General features: G+C 39.0%; 1 protein-coding gene across 2 annotated transcripts in view; it reads left to right on the top strand.

The window, feature by feature from the left end:
• Positions 1 to 14,445, top strand: part of LOC102145599 (uncharacterized) — a 682,844-nt gene that overhangs the window by 658,805 nt on the left and 9,594 nt on the right. For both annotated transcript variants that reach the window (XM_074021604.1, XM_074021603.1), the window contains one exon: positions 11,753 to 14,015. In XM_074021604.1, coding sequence (XP_073877705.1) covers positions 11,753 to 11,784 — 32 coding nt within the window. In that variant the 3' untranslated portion in view covers positions 11,785 to 14,015. The remainder of the gene's footprint in view (positions 1 to 11,752; positions 14,016 to 14,445) is intronic.

Here is a 14,445-nt window from a genome sequence, read left to right as displayed (position 1 = left end):
AAACACAGTTCAGTTGTATTTAAAATCATAATGTATTTTTATCAAGTACACTCTGTTCCTCCTAAGCATACTCTGTTTTCATTAATTTGTAGTAGGAACCCAGCACAGCATAAACTGGCTTTGCTTCAGATGTCTTTGTTCGTCAGTGGGAAAACAGTCATCAGGATATTCAAAGGGCATCAAAATTTTCAGAAGCACCAAAAGGGACCTTTGTAGTGATTCTAAATTTTCCATGGATTTCCTCTCAATGGTTGTAAATATCCTTGAAAGGCCATAAGAATTGTATCACAGTAGTTCAGGGGGAATGTTTGCTTGTTTCTCAGCTGAGATATTTCTGTAAACAATAGGTCCCCATGAGAAAGCCAGATCCCCAATGTGGCTGATAATAGTTTGCTATATTTGCCAAATTAGAGAGTTTGGCAACGTTATTTTCTCTCTCTGACGGGAACTATTTCTTCTTCCTTTGAGAGAATGGAAATTATTTCAGAGTTGTATGTGAAATCAACAAGATGTTCACTTTGGGCCCCACAGTTGAAGAGACCTTTGGGTCATATGTCTTTATTATGCTTCCAGGTCCTGTATTTAATACCTACTGAATTGAAGGTCTGTGGCTAAAGTCAGAAGATGTATGGGTTCTATTTTGAACATTTTGCCTATACGCGACACCATTGATTTTCTTGGCTTCAATGAAATATTCCTAGTTTTATGTTTCCTCTTGAGCGAGTATAAGCATATTCATTTTGAAAGCATCTAGGACAGTATTTACTAAGTGGCATTTTTAGAGAGAGACACTAGTTTAGGCACTTTCACACGCAGTGTATTATTTAATCTGAATCTATTCCTTTTGCAGGAGTGTGAAAGAAACATCAATCCAAGCTGTTATTTTTAATGGCCAATTCCATTATCTCTTCTCCCATAATTTGTCTGCACCTTTTCTTTGCCTCTCATTCCCTAGCGCTAAAGTTCTCATTCATACCTTGGTCGGAACACACACATCAAGTGGCTTTGACACTCAGGTGCAATTACCAGTGATGCATTTGCCTCCATGCAAATGTCAGTATGTAGCAGCAGAAAGGTTACCTCCTTGCACTGCAGGGATAATCACTCTGTGAAGTGCCAAACCTCTATTCACTTCATGTCCTTTTCAGATCCAATTCCAGGTTTCTCGCATCCATCACAGAAACTGAGCCCTAAATCTGTGTCTCCTGGGACAGACACACTAATTGGTAATCCCAGGTTTTGTTTTCTCTTAAGGTTCAGGAAGAGATGTTTCCATATGGAAATAGGAGGTGGGTCTGACTTATTGGGACCCATCCTTGCAGGATTTTTAACCTTCAGGCTTTAGAGTGGTCAGTCATCTAGTTGACGTCTCAGGGGTTAAAAGTCAGGGGAAAGTGCCATCTGAATTCATTATGACTGTCTGGAATCTCTATCTCTTTCAGCTTGTGAAGGTCTCATCTCTTTGTCCTAATCTTTAATTATCCCATTAAGAAGAACAGGTGAAGCAAGGGGCGCTTCTGGGGTCTTTGGGAGAGAGTGGGAGACAGGAAAACAAAGAGACAGAGAGAGAAGATGAAGAGCATTTGGGCTCTCCTTGTCGCTGCTGTTTTGCTCATCTCACCAGTTTGGAAGAGGGGGTAGGGACACACAAGCTGGCTTTCTCTCCAACGCAGCTGAGGCCTTTATGAAATCACTGCAGAGGCAGGGGCGGCAAGGCACTATTTTTATCTCCAAATTGATTCAGCTGCAGTCGCTGCTGTGCCTCTGACTTCATTGCTTCCCGGCCCTCCCCCTCGCTGTCCCCACTCCCAGCTTAGCCCGATTTGGGGACTTATCTTCAGCTTCCTGCGCCGCGCCCTCCCCCTCCTCCGCGGCCTGGGGCCGGGCCGGGCCGGGCCGGGCGAGCTCCTGCCGGATACTGATACTGACAGCAGCAGATCGTGCCGCTGGCGCTGACGTCCCACGGAGGCGCGCGGCCAGGCATCCGCGAGCCTCTCCGGGCCGCGCCAGCATCTAATTGTTCACTCTCCAATTTTCCCTGCCCTTGGGAACAGGGTTCCACAAAGAAATTTCATCAATTGAAATGCTGCGCACCTGAACATTTGCCAAATGCGTCCCATCTGACTAAGGTCTAAGCTTTCAAATGTTGTTGCTAGGAAGAAAGGACAGTTACACTCTGGGCTTGTCATCTTCCCTTCCTCCTGGGTTGATGCGGCTCCAGACCGAAGCTCCTGGAGAGACTGGCTCGCCTCAAAAGACTGGAAGAGATTTTCTTGTTTGGGGAGGCAGAGGGACAGGGCAGGTTATGCCACCCACCCTTGTTTTGCATGTGAGGTTCTGAGTTGCCTCTCTCCTCCCTCTCTTTGAGATGCTGGGAGCTCTTCCAAAACGGAGTGGTTTTCTGTGTCTCTCCATCCTCTGTGCCTAGAAAACAGGGGACTGGTCTTCAGAAATGTTTGTTACAAGAAGATCAGGGAGTGTAGGCTTATTTTAAGTACCAACAACCTACCATTAGGAAAACAAAAGGATGTGTCAGTGGGCTGAAGATCCGGTGTCCCAGCAACTCCTTGGTTAACTGTCTGAACTCTTTGATTTAACATGGGCCTAACAGCACCCAGAGAAGACAAGTGGCAGGGCTGGTTGAGTAAATGAGTGATGGAGTGATCGTCACTCGGGACAGGCAATGATAGTCTGTCTCTCCCCAAATGTTTTTTGTGTGTCAACGTTGTAGGAATGCTAGACTAGATCAGATTCCACCAGAAGGATTCTATCACCTAATAGGGAAGATGAGATAGAAGCAAATTCAAAATGCAACTTACAAAACAAATACCAAGATAGAATTAAACAGAAGATGTCCAAGGAAGGGCACAAATGGAGGCTTTTAGGATGATGGAGGCTTTTAGGATGATCTGACCTATGTACTGGATAATGATAAATGGGTATTATTTGAACATTAAATGATAGTGAAGAACAATATTCTAGGCCTGTGGTGTGCAACGTGATAGCTACTCTGCATGTGGCCATTTAAATTTAAATTGGTTAAAGTGGAATAAAAAATTCACCTCTTCAGTCACACTAGTCAGTACTCAAGTACTTGATAGCCATGTGTGGCTAGTGGTTACTGTATTGGAGAGTGCATATCAGTTTTATCATTGCAGAAAGTTCTCCTGAATAGTGCTGCTTTAGAGGAAGAAAACAGCATGAACAAAGGCACTGAGGTAGGAAAACTCAGGATAAGTAGAAGGATCACTCAGTAGCTTGGAGTGAGTGGAACAGCAGATGAATAAAAGGAAGCAATCAGAAATCAGGGGACCAGAGGAAGCAGGCTACCAGATATGAGGTTCAAACATTAAATGTATTTTGCAGGTAATAGGAATCTTTGAAGGTCTGAAAGCAGAAAAATGACATGATGAGAGCTACGCTTCTGAAATATAAATATGAATACCAAATATAAGAGAGTTGTTTGAGTGTCTTTTAGTTTTCAGAATCTGTACACACCCATTATCTTGTTTAGTTCTCAAAACAAGCCTGGGAATAGGCAGAACAAATATAGGGGGAAAAGCTTCCTAGGGCTTGTGTGACCTGACCAATGTCACTAGGGAGACAGAAAAATACTGAAAAGAGTCACAAACAACACAAAATTCTTCCAGCTGTGAAAGACAACCTCATTCCTCCACCACATTGCCCCACTGGTGAATTTTCCTTTTTATAACAGGAGCTCCTGATACACATTACATTCCCTTCCAAGAGTTGAATTACAGTATTAGATTACTGATAACCCTGAAGAGGAGGCAAAAGGCCTTGTGACAAAGTGGCTTCAAATTTGACATCCGTAAGACCCAATCACAACAACAAATTGGAACCATTTAAAAGAAAAGCCTAAGGAGGATTTACTGTCCCCACCAAGGCCGCCTTAGGCTGTGTGCACGGCGCCCCCTGGAGTTGATCACTCATAGAAGCCCACATCATCACCAGCGAGAGAAGAAAGCAGGTCTCATCTAAATGCAGAGGGAAAGATAGAGCTGAGAGAAGCTTCTGGTCCCTTAACAGAGCAGCCTGGGCCTGCCTGGGAACAGTATTAAAAAGAAAACATGGTGCAGGCATTCCAGAAGAGAAAAGTTTGGAGATGCTCAAATCATACTTCATGGTTGACTTTGAACTCTGTGCTTGGGAAGATGAGCGTGAATCTGGCCATCAGACCAAATTAAGATTGCTTTCTAGCCTCTGCATTCTAGCAGAGATAAGCTAATTAATTGCTCTGACTCTAAATGTTATCATTTATAAAAATCTATAAAATAAATATCAGGATTGTTGAGAGAATTCAATGTGAGATGTATGATGTGTACAACATGCGAAGTGGTACAGTACGTACCCAATACACCTAATTTTTAACTCCCCCGAAGACAGGTGTATGCTTTTTAAAACATACGTAAAAAAGCAAATGGGATCTTGCGGTTCCAGACCAGAAAAGTAAAGAACATTTATCAGATTGCAATAAAGTTTGTATTTCAGTTCCCCAGGAATTATTATCCCTCTGTCGGAAAAAAACAAAATTTTTTTCTACCTCCCTAGTGAGAAACAGTAAATTCACACACAGAATATTGTCTGTTTCCTTGCCATCCGTCCAGCTGTGAAGCCGAAATACAAACTGAGTTCAGGCTTCTGAGAGACGGTTTATATGGATTTAGTAAGGTGCAAATCCCGACCCAAAGGTAAAGTTTGATTTTTGTCACTGATAAAAATGCACTGCTTCAGGCCTAAACTTCTGTCTCTTCCTGCTTTTAATCCTGCTTTCTTTCAAAACGCCAATTAGTGGAGCAAATTTTACCAGTCACCTCATTCCCTATATGTTATTACCTCATTTATACAGTTTGGCAATATATTCTGGATATAAATAAGCTACAAATATTTATAGGGCAGGTCCCTCTTCGAGTTGCACCATGTAACAATCAGAGCATAAAATGTCAAGAAGTCCTAACTATTTTTCTTTCTTGGTTTCTTCTATTTGGGAAAAGGTTTTCTTCTAATGTGCATCAGAACAGCTGCCTCTCCCAATCCCTTAAGTAGCAAAGTAAATGGAAAAAGAACATTCTCAAACAATCCAAATCAAGACCATCGTTTTAAAAGGATTTTTTAAAAATGAAGACGACGATATTTGAAGCAAGAGAAACAAATGCCTTCTAAGGCTTACACTAAATCCCCTAAGGGGTGGGGGTGAGCAGACGTCTTTTCTTCCCCAAAAGCACCTCCAGTGACTTTAAGGATCTTGCTGGCCTAATCCCTTGCTGACCCACACTAGCAAGGAAATAAGAAAGCCTCCGTTTAAAACTATAGTCATCTTCTTCGAAAGGCAGCTGAGAGCTTTGAATCCTTTTTGTTTCATCATCCTTTTCCTTGCAGCCCCAATTACTCAAGGTACTTCTGAGTTTCTGGCCATTGAAGATTCTTTTCAAATAGAGGTTGAGTGGTCACGGGAGCAACCTTTCCACGGAGCTCGGGTTCTTCATGCATGAAACAAATGCCTCTTTAGCATACTGTGTTTGAAGGCGTGGGAGCACTTTTTAGGTCGAAATGCAACCTTTTATAGCATTGAGGGTGGGAAGAAAAAAGAAAAAGAGAGAAAGACAGAGAGGTTCATTTAACCTTTCCGTAATTATGCTTTCAGTATTTTCCTGCTGTTATTCAATGCACCTCCCCGTATTCTCAGTAGTTCCTCAGTCTGAAGTGTACTGATGAAGGGAGACCACCTTGCCTGGGGCAAGAGAGACCTGGCTTCGCTGAGCTGGAAGTTAGGGTGAGGTGATTCATCACAGGCTGCATCTTTCTGTGTCTCTTAAATTTTCTGCAGAGAATGCCAGATAGGGCTGCATTACATAGCTTTTAATAATAGAGCCCTTGAAAGCCTCCAAATGAAGGTAGGGTGTGGTTGAGATGAGGACTGCTTGTTTTTGACAAGGAGAATTGTTCCTCCCGCCCCAGCCTCTCGAGTAGCTGGAACTACAGGCACGCAGGAGCCTAATTTTGAAAAATTTTTAATTTTTGTAGAGACAGGGTCTTACTAGGTTACCTAGGCAGGTCTCAAACTCCTGGCCTCAAGTGATCCTTACACCTTGGCCTCCCAAAGCACAGGATTATAGGCATAAGCCACTGCACCTGGCTGCCTTTTTTATAGAGTTGTAATAGGCTGGTAGACGCTGTTATGTAAAGGTAATTCAGACATGGCTCCTGCCCTCAAAAAGTGAATGATCAAGACATTAAGCTTCAATTTTAGATTAAGTAATGACCAGTCTTTGTCCTTTGTCACTTTACTACCAGGGCATCATTGCTTACACTCCGCCCAACATGTGACTCTTTTGTGCACAGCTCCATTTTGAGCCCACCTCAACATTTACCTAGAAGATGCAATGTGGCTATTTTCCTAAATACTAAAATAATTTTGGTATGTATCTAATCTGTTCTCTAACTGGCCAAAGGGTGAGGGGGACAAGAATCTAGCTCTTTCTGTTCCCTTCTTCTAAACTTCCTTTCACTAATGAAATGGTTTTTAGGCGTATTTTTAATGCTTAAAATAAGGAGGAAACAATGATTTGAAAAACTTTTGAAAGTTTTTCAAAAGTTCCCTTTATATTTCTGAGTTAAAAAACAAAAACAAAAGTAAACAAACAAAAAAGATTTCTAAGTTCTGAATACATAAAATGCTGACATGCTGATGCCAGGACAGAGCAACCCACAGTTTCTGGGTTGGAGATTTAATCCCTGAGTCACCACATGCCCTGCTCAGCATGTGCTGGGGGAAGCACACAGTTACTACCCTTGCTCTTCTTTCTTCCCTTGGCTTAGTCCACCAGTGTCTGATATGGTTGTAGTAAGAACTTAGAGTCCCACCTAACCACACCTCATGCAGTAGAATCATCCATGGAAATAATTGTATGTCTAGTAGTTACAATACTAGGCTGACCCAGGCTCTTAAACCTGGAACACACACACACACAGTATGGATTAAGAAAAGAGGAGAGGATACATTAAGGAAAAGGAGGAGTAAGAAGTAAGGTCTCAGCAAGTAGATCTATTAAAAGTGGAAATTAACAATTAGCCGTTAAAGCTATTATTGCGGGTTAAAACAGCACATGTGGCCTAACTCAGAAATCCGTTATTTTATTTTATGGTGTTTCTCTGGAACGTGCATATATCTGAATGATTAGAATACAATGGGCATTAACACTACCATATTCTCATACTAGCTGGAATGTTGACAAAGATGCCCTTACAGGCCCTGATACAGGTATTTGCCCTGACATTGGTATTTAGTGACTTTCTGTCTCCTGGAAAGGGCCAATGGCCCTGCAGTTTTATCCCAAGTTCTCTCTCTTGACTTTATAGAGTTAGGCTGCATATATTTGTGTCCTGCATTCTCTCCTATTTATTAATAGCAGAATGACTTTGGGCAAGTTGCAGTTCCCTCATCTGCAAAATGTAGATAATAGTAGTGCTGACTTTATAAGTTGCTTTGAGCATGAAATGACTCAATACAAGTGACGTGCCAGAATGGTTCCTACGAAATAGTAACTTTTATGTAGTCATCATCCTCATCATGCTCATGTTGCCTCCTCACTGGCAACACCTTCCCACCCTCCTACCTCCGTGGTCTACACCTTGTCATGGCCACCTCCTCCTTTCCTTTCCTCTAATCCTCACAGTACCTGTCCTCAGCGACCAAAGAAATTTGAGATTTTTTTAATACTCATGTATTCTTCTCTTCACTATTTACATTCTTTCTCTGGATAATTTTAGTCTCTCATGCCTTTAAATCTCAAACTTATGTGAAAATTTCCTCATTTATGTTTCTAAATATGTCTTTTACTCCAATATCAGATTCCATATATCCAACTGCTATTAACTATTTCCAAGATGTAACGCAAAAGTCTCAGTCAAAATCTGCATAAGTTGAACTAACAGTTGATGTTCTCCTACACCCTCTCAGCTTCCCAAAGCAGCTCTTCCTGCTCAGAGCCCTAGTAATGATGCTATCATCCCGATCTTCCACAGTCCATGTGACCACCCCCGCAAGAAAGCACTGAAGTCTCCTTCCTACCTCACATAGTTAAGATACTTCCAGTTATCCACATTTGAGACCTATGAATTTTCTCAGAATGAATGATTTCAAATGAAAATTTGGCAAATTATATAATTGACATATTTAGTTGTTGTTGAAAATGAATTATCTGTTGTAATTTATTCCAATAAGGAAAAAATAAGTCATAACTTGAACATTTGTGAGTATTTGCCCTACTTAGACTTACAGTTGTAGTGTTATAAGGATTTGGGCCTCTGCCATCTATTTTGTAGCTTTAAATATCAGTCACTGAACTCAGTGTTGGGGTTACAAAGAAATCCAGACAGACACTTTCTTTAACCACATGATGGCTTCTTGAACAAAGAAGATGTACAAGCAAATTTAATGCACTATTGCATGGCAAACTCTAAAACAACCAATTATTTAGAAGCATAAAAAGGGCAAACTCAGGGAATGTTAGACCAACATCCCAACAGTATACAAATATTTCCAATTTGGGAAAATTAAAAAGATTTGAGCTGATAATTCAGAGGAACCGTAACTTTCTTATTTTTTCTCTCAGTCTTAAGTTTGTTCACCAGGGAAATTTCTTGTGGTTCATTCTGGCATCTAGTGCATATCCTCCTGAAGTTAAAATTCTTCTTTTTTGCTAAATAGGAGTGGTTATACAGTAGTTAAAAATGTCTCCCTCTAAGCTTGATTTTTTTTAGTACACAATTTTCTTCTGTTGTTATCCCCTGTCTAATTAACTAATCAGGATTGGCCTCCTTCACCACATACTTTTAAGAATGGCTCTGGGTCAGCTATAGTTTAAATCACCCCATGACAAAAACAGCCTTCGTGTTTTTCAGATTGAAATCACTCATACGTTTGAATATTTAATTTTTTCTTCATCCAAATGGTACATTTTTATAAACATATCTAAGCAACTATGTTTGTCCTGCAAGCCAACTCTTCTATATAGAACCCAAGGTAATTTAGTGGGTGGGTAGTTCTTAATAAGAACCAGGTGGTTCATTTTGCGTGAACATTATTCTAGCTTTCTTACTGTTTTCGTAATGTTCTTTCCGTTGATATGTTTCCTTTGCATAATGGAAAACAGAGTTAGACATATCATCCCATCCCACCTTATAGACATATTATAATGCCTACCCCTTATGTTTTGGTCCTTTAGTGTGGAGTTAAACCATACTGTAAATTCCTTTACTGTACAGCACAGGTCTGGCTCCTGTGTGCATAGGGCCACTGTCACCAGAAGTCTTCTGTCCTGTTACTTTAAAAATTCCACTCCAAGATCTCCCCTGGCACTGAAGCTTGATGTTACCATTTTATTCCATTTTGTAAGCAGCGATATTCATTCAAACTTCAAAACAATCTTCTAATCCCCCCAAAATTTGTAAGTTCTTACTATGTCAAGGCACTAACCCATATGCTATAATTGCCATCACAAAAGCACTGAGTGCTGAACTTCCATAAAATAACAGGTGTGTTTCAGCATTACTCTTGCCCCACCTTCAACATCATAGCACTATGATCACAGGGGAATTCTTCTACCTTTAGCAAGAAAGGAGAAATGGTCTCTTCTTTTCTACACTTCTGAATCAAATCAAATTTATGAATTCACTAATGCCCAGCAGATAGAGAAGATGGTACCACAGTTTACATGGGATCTCAGGTATGCAGCAACAGTGGCATTTACTACCACCTGTGCCAGCTGCCCCAGAAGGAGCAGTGTGACTTGGGCAGTTACCCTATGCCAAGAACTATACCAACTGCACCTCTATTATGTTTAACTAGTGAGAGGGAGGTTTCAGAAAGCGCTTACCCCTTCAATCACAGGAAGAGGCCTATCTGTGCCATTGGAAGTAGAATTATACTTAAAGACAATTTCAAAGCTCACCTTTTTCCTAATCAATTGCCTAATGCTCACCCTCAAATCGCAAGTTTGCTCCAATATGTTGCTGCTTCTAAACATTTATAGACATCAGGAACTGAGTTTCAATATAATTCCCCGCAAGACCTTTTGTAATGGAGTGTTAATATTTTTCAAAAGAATAATTCTGGGACATTTCTCAGATCAGCATCTGGCTTTTTCATAGTTCCCTGAGGAGAAGACATACAAGGGGAAACAGTGGAATAATTACATTTATTAACAGTTTATTTTATGCATGATTTTTTTTGCACATCTGCACATAACCCACACTTTCTCAGGTACCAACTGGTTCTGCTTTCTTTTATTTGTCTCTCAGTACCTGACACGAATGACAATACCTAGCAGTGCACCATTCACACATACCCATACATACACATCAGTGAGGATTCAGTAAGATTCAGTTCTATAATGCATATCTGTAGTTTGTTGGGTGGAACTCATTTTTCCAATACATAAACTCTCCTTTTATAATGGAATTATCTTTGGGAACTGTCACTAGTCACACTAATTACAAATGGAGGAACAATTAAATAGGCAGAACATGGGGATGAGTTAAACAGCCCAGACATAGAAATAGAAATACCATGGGGAACAGTAGTTCTCTAGCTCCACCGAGGCACCAAAAGGAAACAAGTGCAACCTTGCAATTGACTGTAAAATGTGGGAAATATGCTGTTTTTCTAGAAAGAGGATCTATAAAATATCTATAAAATGCATTGTGTTCTCAGAAAAGTTTCCTGTCCTTTTATATTATCCTTTAAATAGGTCATTATTGAATTTCAAAAGACATAACGGGAATATAGATGATATTTGGTTATCTAAATCTGGGTAACAGTAAGTTGCATTCTGTGTTTCAACATATAATTTATTAAGTTGCTGGATAACCTTAATGTGAATAAAATTAACTCTTCCCCAGGGCCAAATGTACCCTCATAATGGAGACATATGTAGACATAGACAAATATAATTCAAGACACAATAATGTAAATGACCTAAGTGGGGCATAGATGAACCCTTCTGGAATTCTCTGAAGACAATACTTGGTTGAAATCAGAACAGGAAAAAATTCATGAAGAGGATGGCATATAAGCAGAATTTTGAATCATTGATTGAGATTTCAGTTGGTGGAAATGATGGGAAAATGCAATCCGATTAGGCAAGTTTTAATATCATAGAAGTAAAATGAAAAAAGTAAATGAGTTTGCCTCACCAGAATGTGGGATAATCTTAGAATAAAACACAGGCAAGGCAGTTTGGGATAAACCTGTGTTTAAAAAAAAAAATAAAGATGACACTTTCATATCTGAGCAACTAGCTATATAAAATATAAAGAAGTTATAGAAGGGTGAGTGAAAAGCAAAAAAAAAAAAAATGTATTTAAGTCATAAAGTATGTCTGCCAAACTGCAAGGATAATAAGTCCTACTAATGGGAAATATCATTGTTTTATTACATGTATTAATAGATTTGCAGATATAAGTGTCAAGGTGTGAACTGAGAAAGAACTATTCTATATAAAGGAGGAGATAAAATGCATTTCCATTTTTGAAAAATTCAAGAAAAAAATTCAGAGAAGTCTGAGATTAAGTATGTTTGGAAAGAGGGTCAAAGGAGGGAAAAAATCAAGAAAAGTCAAAAAGAGACGTAAGGATTTAAAAAAGAGAGCTACATCTAACAAGATATTTTTAAGTTATTTTCTCAAGGCCTTGTGATATTGGTAACTTTTACTGTCTCTCCTATATTTAGGACATTCTATGGTGGATGCACAGCAGTGCTGAGTTCTGTATCCACAGGGGCAGAAGTCTTAAGAGAAGTTCTGAAAGCTGGAGTCTGTGACGATTTCACTTTACCCTGCAGAGGAGGACCTTAACCTGCAGGGAAAGAAGTCTGGAGTTCATTGAGCAGATAATGAGATGCCGTTGAAGTTTGGTTTGGTTTTGCTTGTTTATTTTAATCAAATATGTGCTTTAGAAATATACCTCTGGCAGAAATCTAGAAAATATCTTGGAAGGGGAGATTGGGATGGAGAGAGACAGATTATGAGAACATTGAAATAATCTGATCCAGAAGAATTGATAACAAACAAAGTCAAAAGAAATTCGCATACCACTGATGTGAGTAATTTGAAAAATGGGACATCAAAAATGGCTCCTGACAATGAAAATGCAAGCTACCTTCAGTAGTCTTATTGTTAGTAGGGATATTATATTAATACCTATTTTAAAACTATTTTATGAATAAGTTCATTAATTAAATCAGAAACTACTATTTTTCATTACAAGAGATAATATTATTATTCAATGAACAATATTATTGTTCATTCAATCATTGTTCATTCAATGAACAAAATTAAGTGAAACAATGCTATCTTAAATTTGATTATAAATATCACTAGAAGCTCATTTTTTTTCTTGTATACACATGTATATTTAGCTCTATTTTCTTAAAAATGCCTAGGAATATTGACAAGCAATAACAATGAGCACTCCAGATCCTTGATCATTGTCTCTCAATACCACTTGCACATCAATAGGAAACAAGATCCAACGTGAAGATGGTTTCCACTGGTCCAAGATGAAATCCTCTAGCAGCAAGCAGCCACACTCAGAATGTGGAGGATTCAGCAAGATGGATGATACATTTTCTCCAACGAATCAATGGCATACACAAAATAAGATCAGGATGCTATTTGTAGGATTAAAAAAAAATTAGGAAATATAATGACTAAATACAATATATGGTCCTCATTTAGATCTAACTAGAACAACCTGACTGTTAAGATTTATCTTTGATACAATCAGGAAAACATTGGATGTTATTAAAATTGGCCCATATTTCTCTTAGGTGTACTGTATCATAATAGGAAGAAGAAGAAGGAGAAAGAAAAATATCCTTCTAAGTTTAACATGTATTCTCAAGTTTTGTTTGTTTGTTTGTTTCTGATGAAATGATAGGATGTCTAGAGTTTGCCTTAAAGTACTCCAGGGAATAAAGTGAAGCAAAATGTGTGTGGAGGTGAGTTGGGGGCAGGATAGAGGAGTGGGAGGGAATCAGCTTAGGAAAATGTTAAAAATTATTTGAAGCTGAGTGATATGTACATGCAATTTATTAAACTGTTTTCTGTAACTTCATGTATGTCTAGAAATTTGCACAAAAACATGTTCAAAGAAAAGATAACCCTGAGTTTTAAGCTACCAGGTAGACTATTTTAATAACCATATAGCTGATCTCTCCACCTCATGTATCTCCCTATTCAATTCGTCGCCTAAACTGTTACCGTTTTCTTTGTTTTTTGATCATGTGACTTCTCAGCTTCCATAGATTTCACAGGGCTCACATTGCTTGTCAGGTTAAGCAGAAACACATATAGGACTTGCCTTTGAAGTCCTTCTTGCTTTTTTTAAATTTTCTTTTTTTTTTTTTTTGAAGTATGATTCACAAAACATAAAAGTATTATTTTAAAATGAACAACTCAATGGCATTTAGTATATTCACAGTGGTATACAAACAGCACCTCTACTCTAGTTCCAAAACATTTACATAATTCTAAAAGAAAACCCATTAAATAGTTACTTTAAAGTCCTTTTTAATCTGGCCCAAAGTAGAGAGCTGGATATGTCCTGGAATATGGCCCGTACCTTTCTCATTTCATTTGTGCTTACATTGGTTCTTCAGAAATGCCTTCCTTCATTACTGTCCTTAATTAGAAAACCCATTTAAGACCCAAACCAACTCCACATCATTCATGAAGTCTCTGAAATGACATTGGTTTGATCTACTTCTCTCAATTCTAATGCTGACAAATCTAACAATGATGACAGACTATGTTTTTATGGAATTACAATGAACATACAATTTTATTTCATAATTATTTTTAATGATCATAGAGTCAAAGAACCTTAGAAGACAGACTGTTCAAATCCCAACCAGTTCTTTAGGCCATTGCATCTAAGGGGAGAAAAACTGATTTTGGAATCACAGAAAAACAGAGCTCACACATCTGCACTAGGTAAATGCTCTGGAAAGAGGCTAACTCCACATTAAATCAGTGTGGGAGAGAATGTTACCATGATTGCCAATACTGTCAAAGTTTCTAGTAATAGAAAGTGTTCCAAAACAATTTTTAAAACAAATTGAAACAAAATGTGCAGTGAGGCTGAAAATAATAATGAGAAGAATCTATGAGTGTAAATATTCAGCATTTGAAAGCTCTCCACAAGGTCGTTACTGGCAAATGCATTTATGTTGGTTGGACCTGGCATGTGAACTAGGCAGGAGAGCCAGAGATTTCCATCCCCACCTGGTTTTACTCCATGGCTTCATCAGTTTCATGGTCCCCATTCCTGCCAGGAGCAAAGCCTGGCACAGGTGAGAATGAATCACAGGAATCAGGAATACTGGAGCTGTAAAAAGCCTATGTGCTTTAGAGGTAACCAAGC

This window comes from Macaca fascicularis, chromosome 17 (genome assembly GCF_037993035.2).
Source record: "Macaca fascicularis isolate 582-1 chromosome 17, T2T-MFA8v1.1".
Classification (NCBI taxonomy): domain Eukaryota; kingdom Metazoa; phylum Chordata; class Mammalia; order Primates; family Cercopithecidae; genus Macaca; species Macaca fascicularis.
This window is presented reverse-complemented; position numbering and strand designations above follow the sequence as displayed.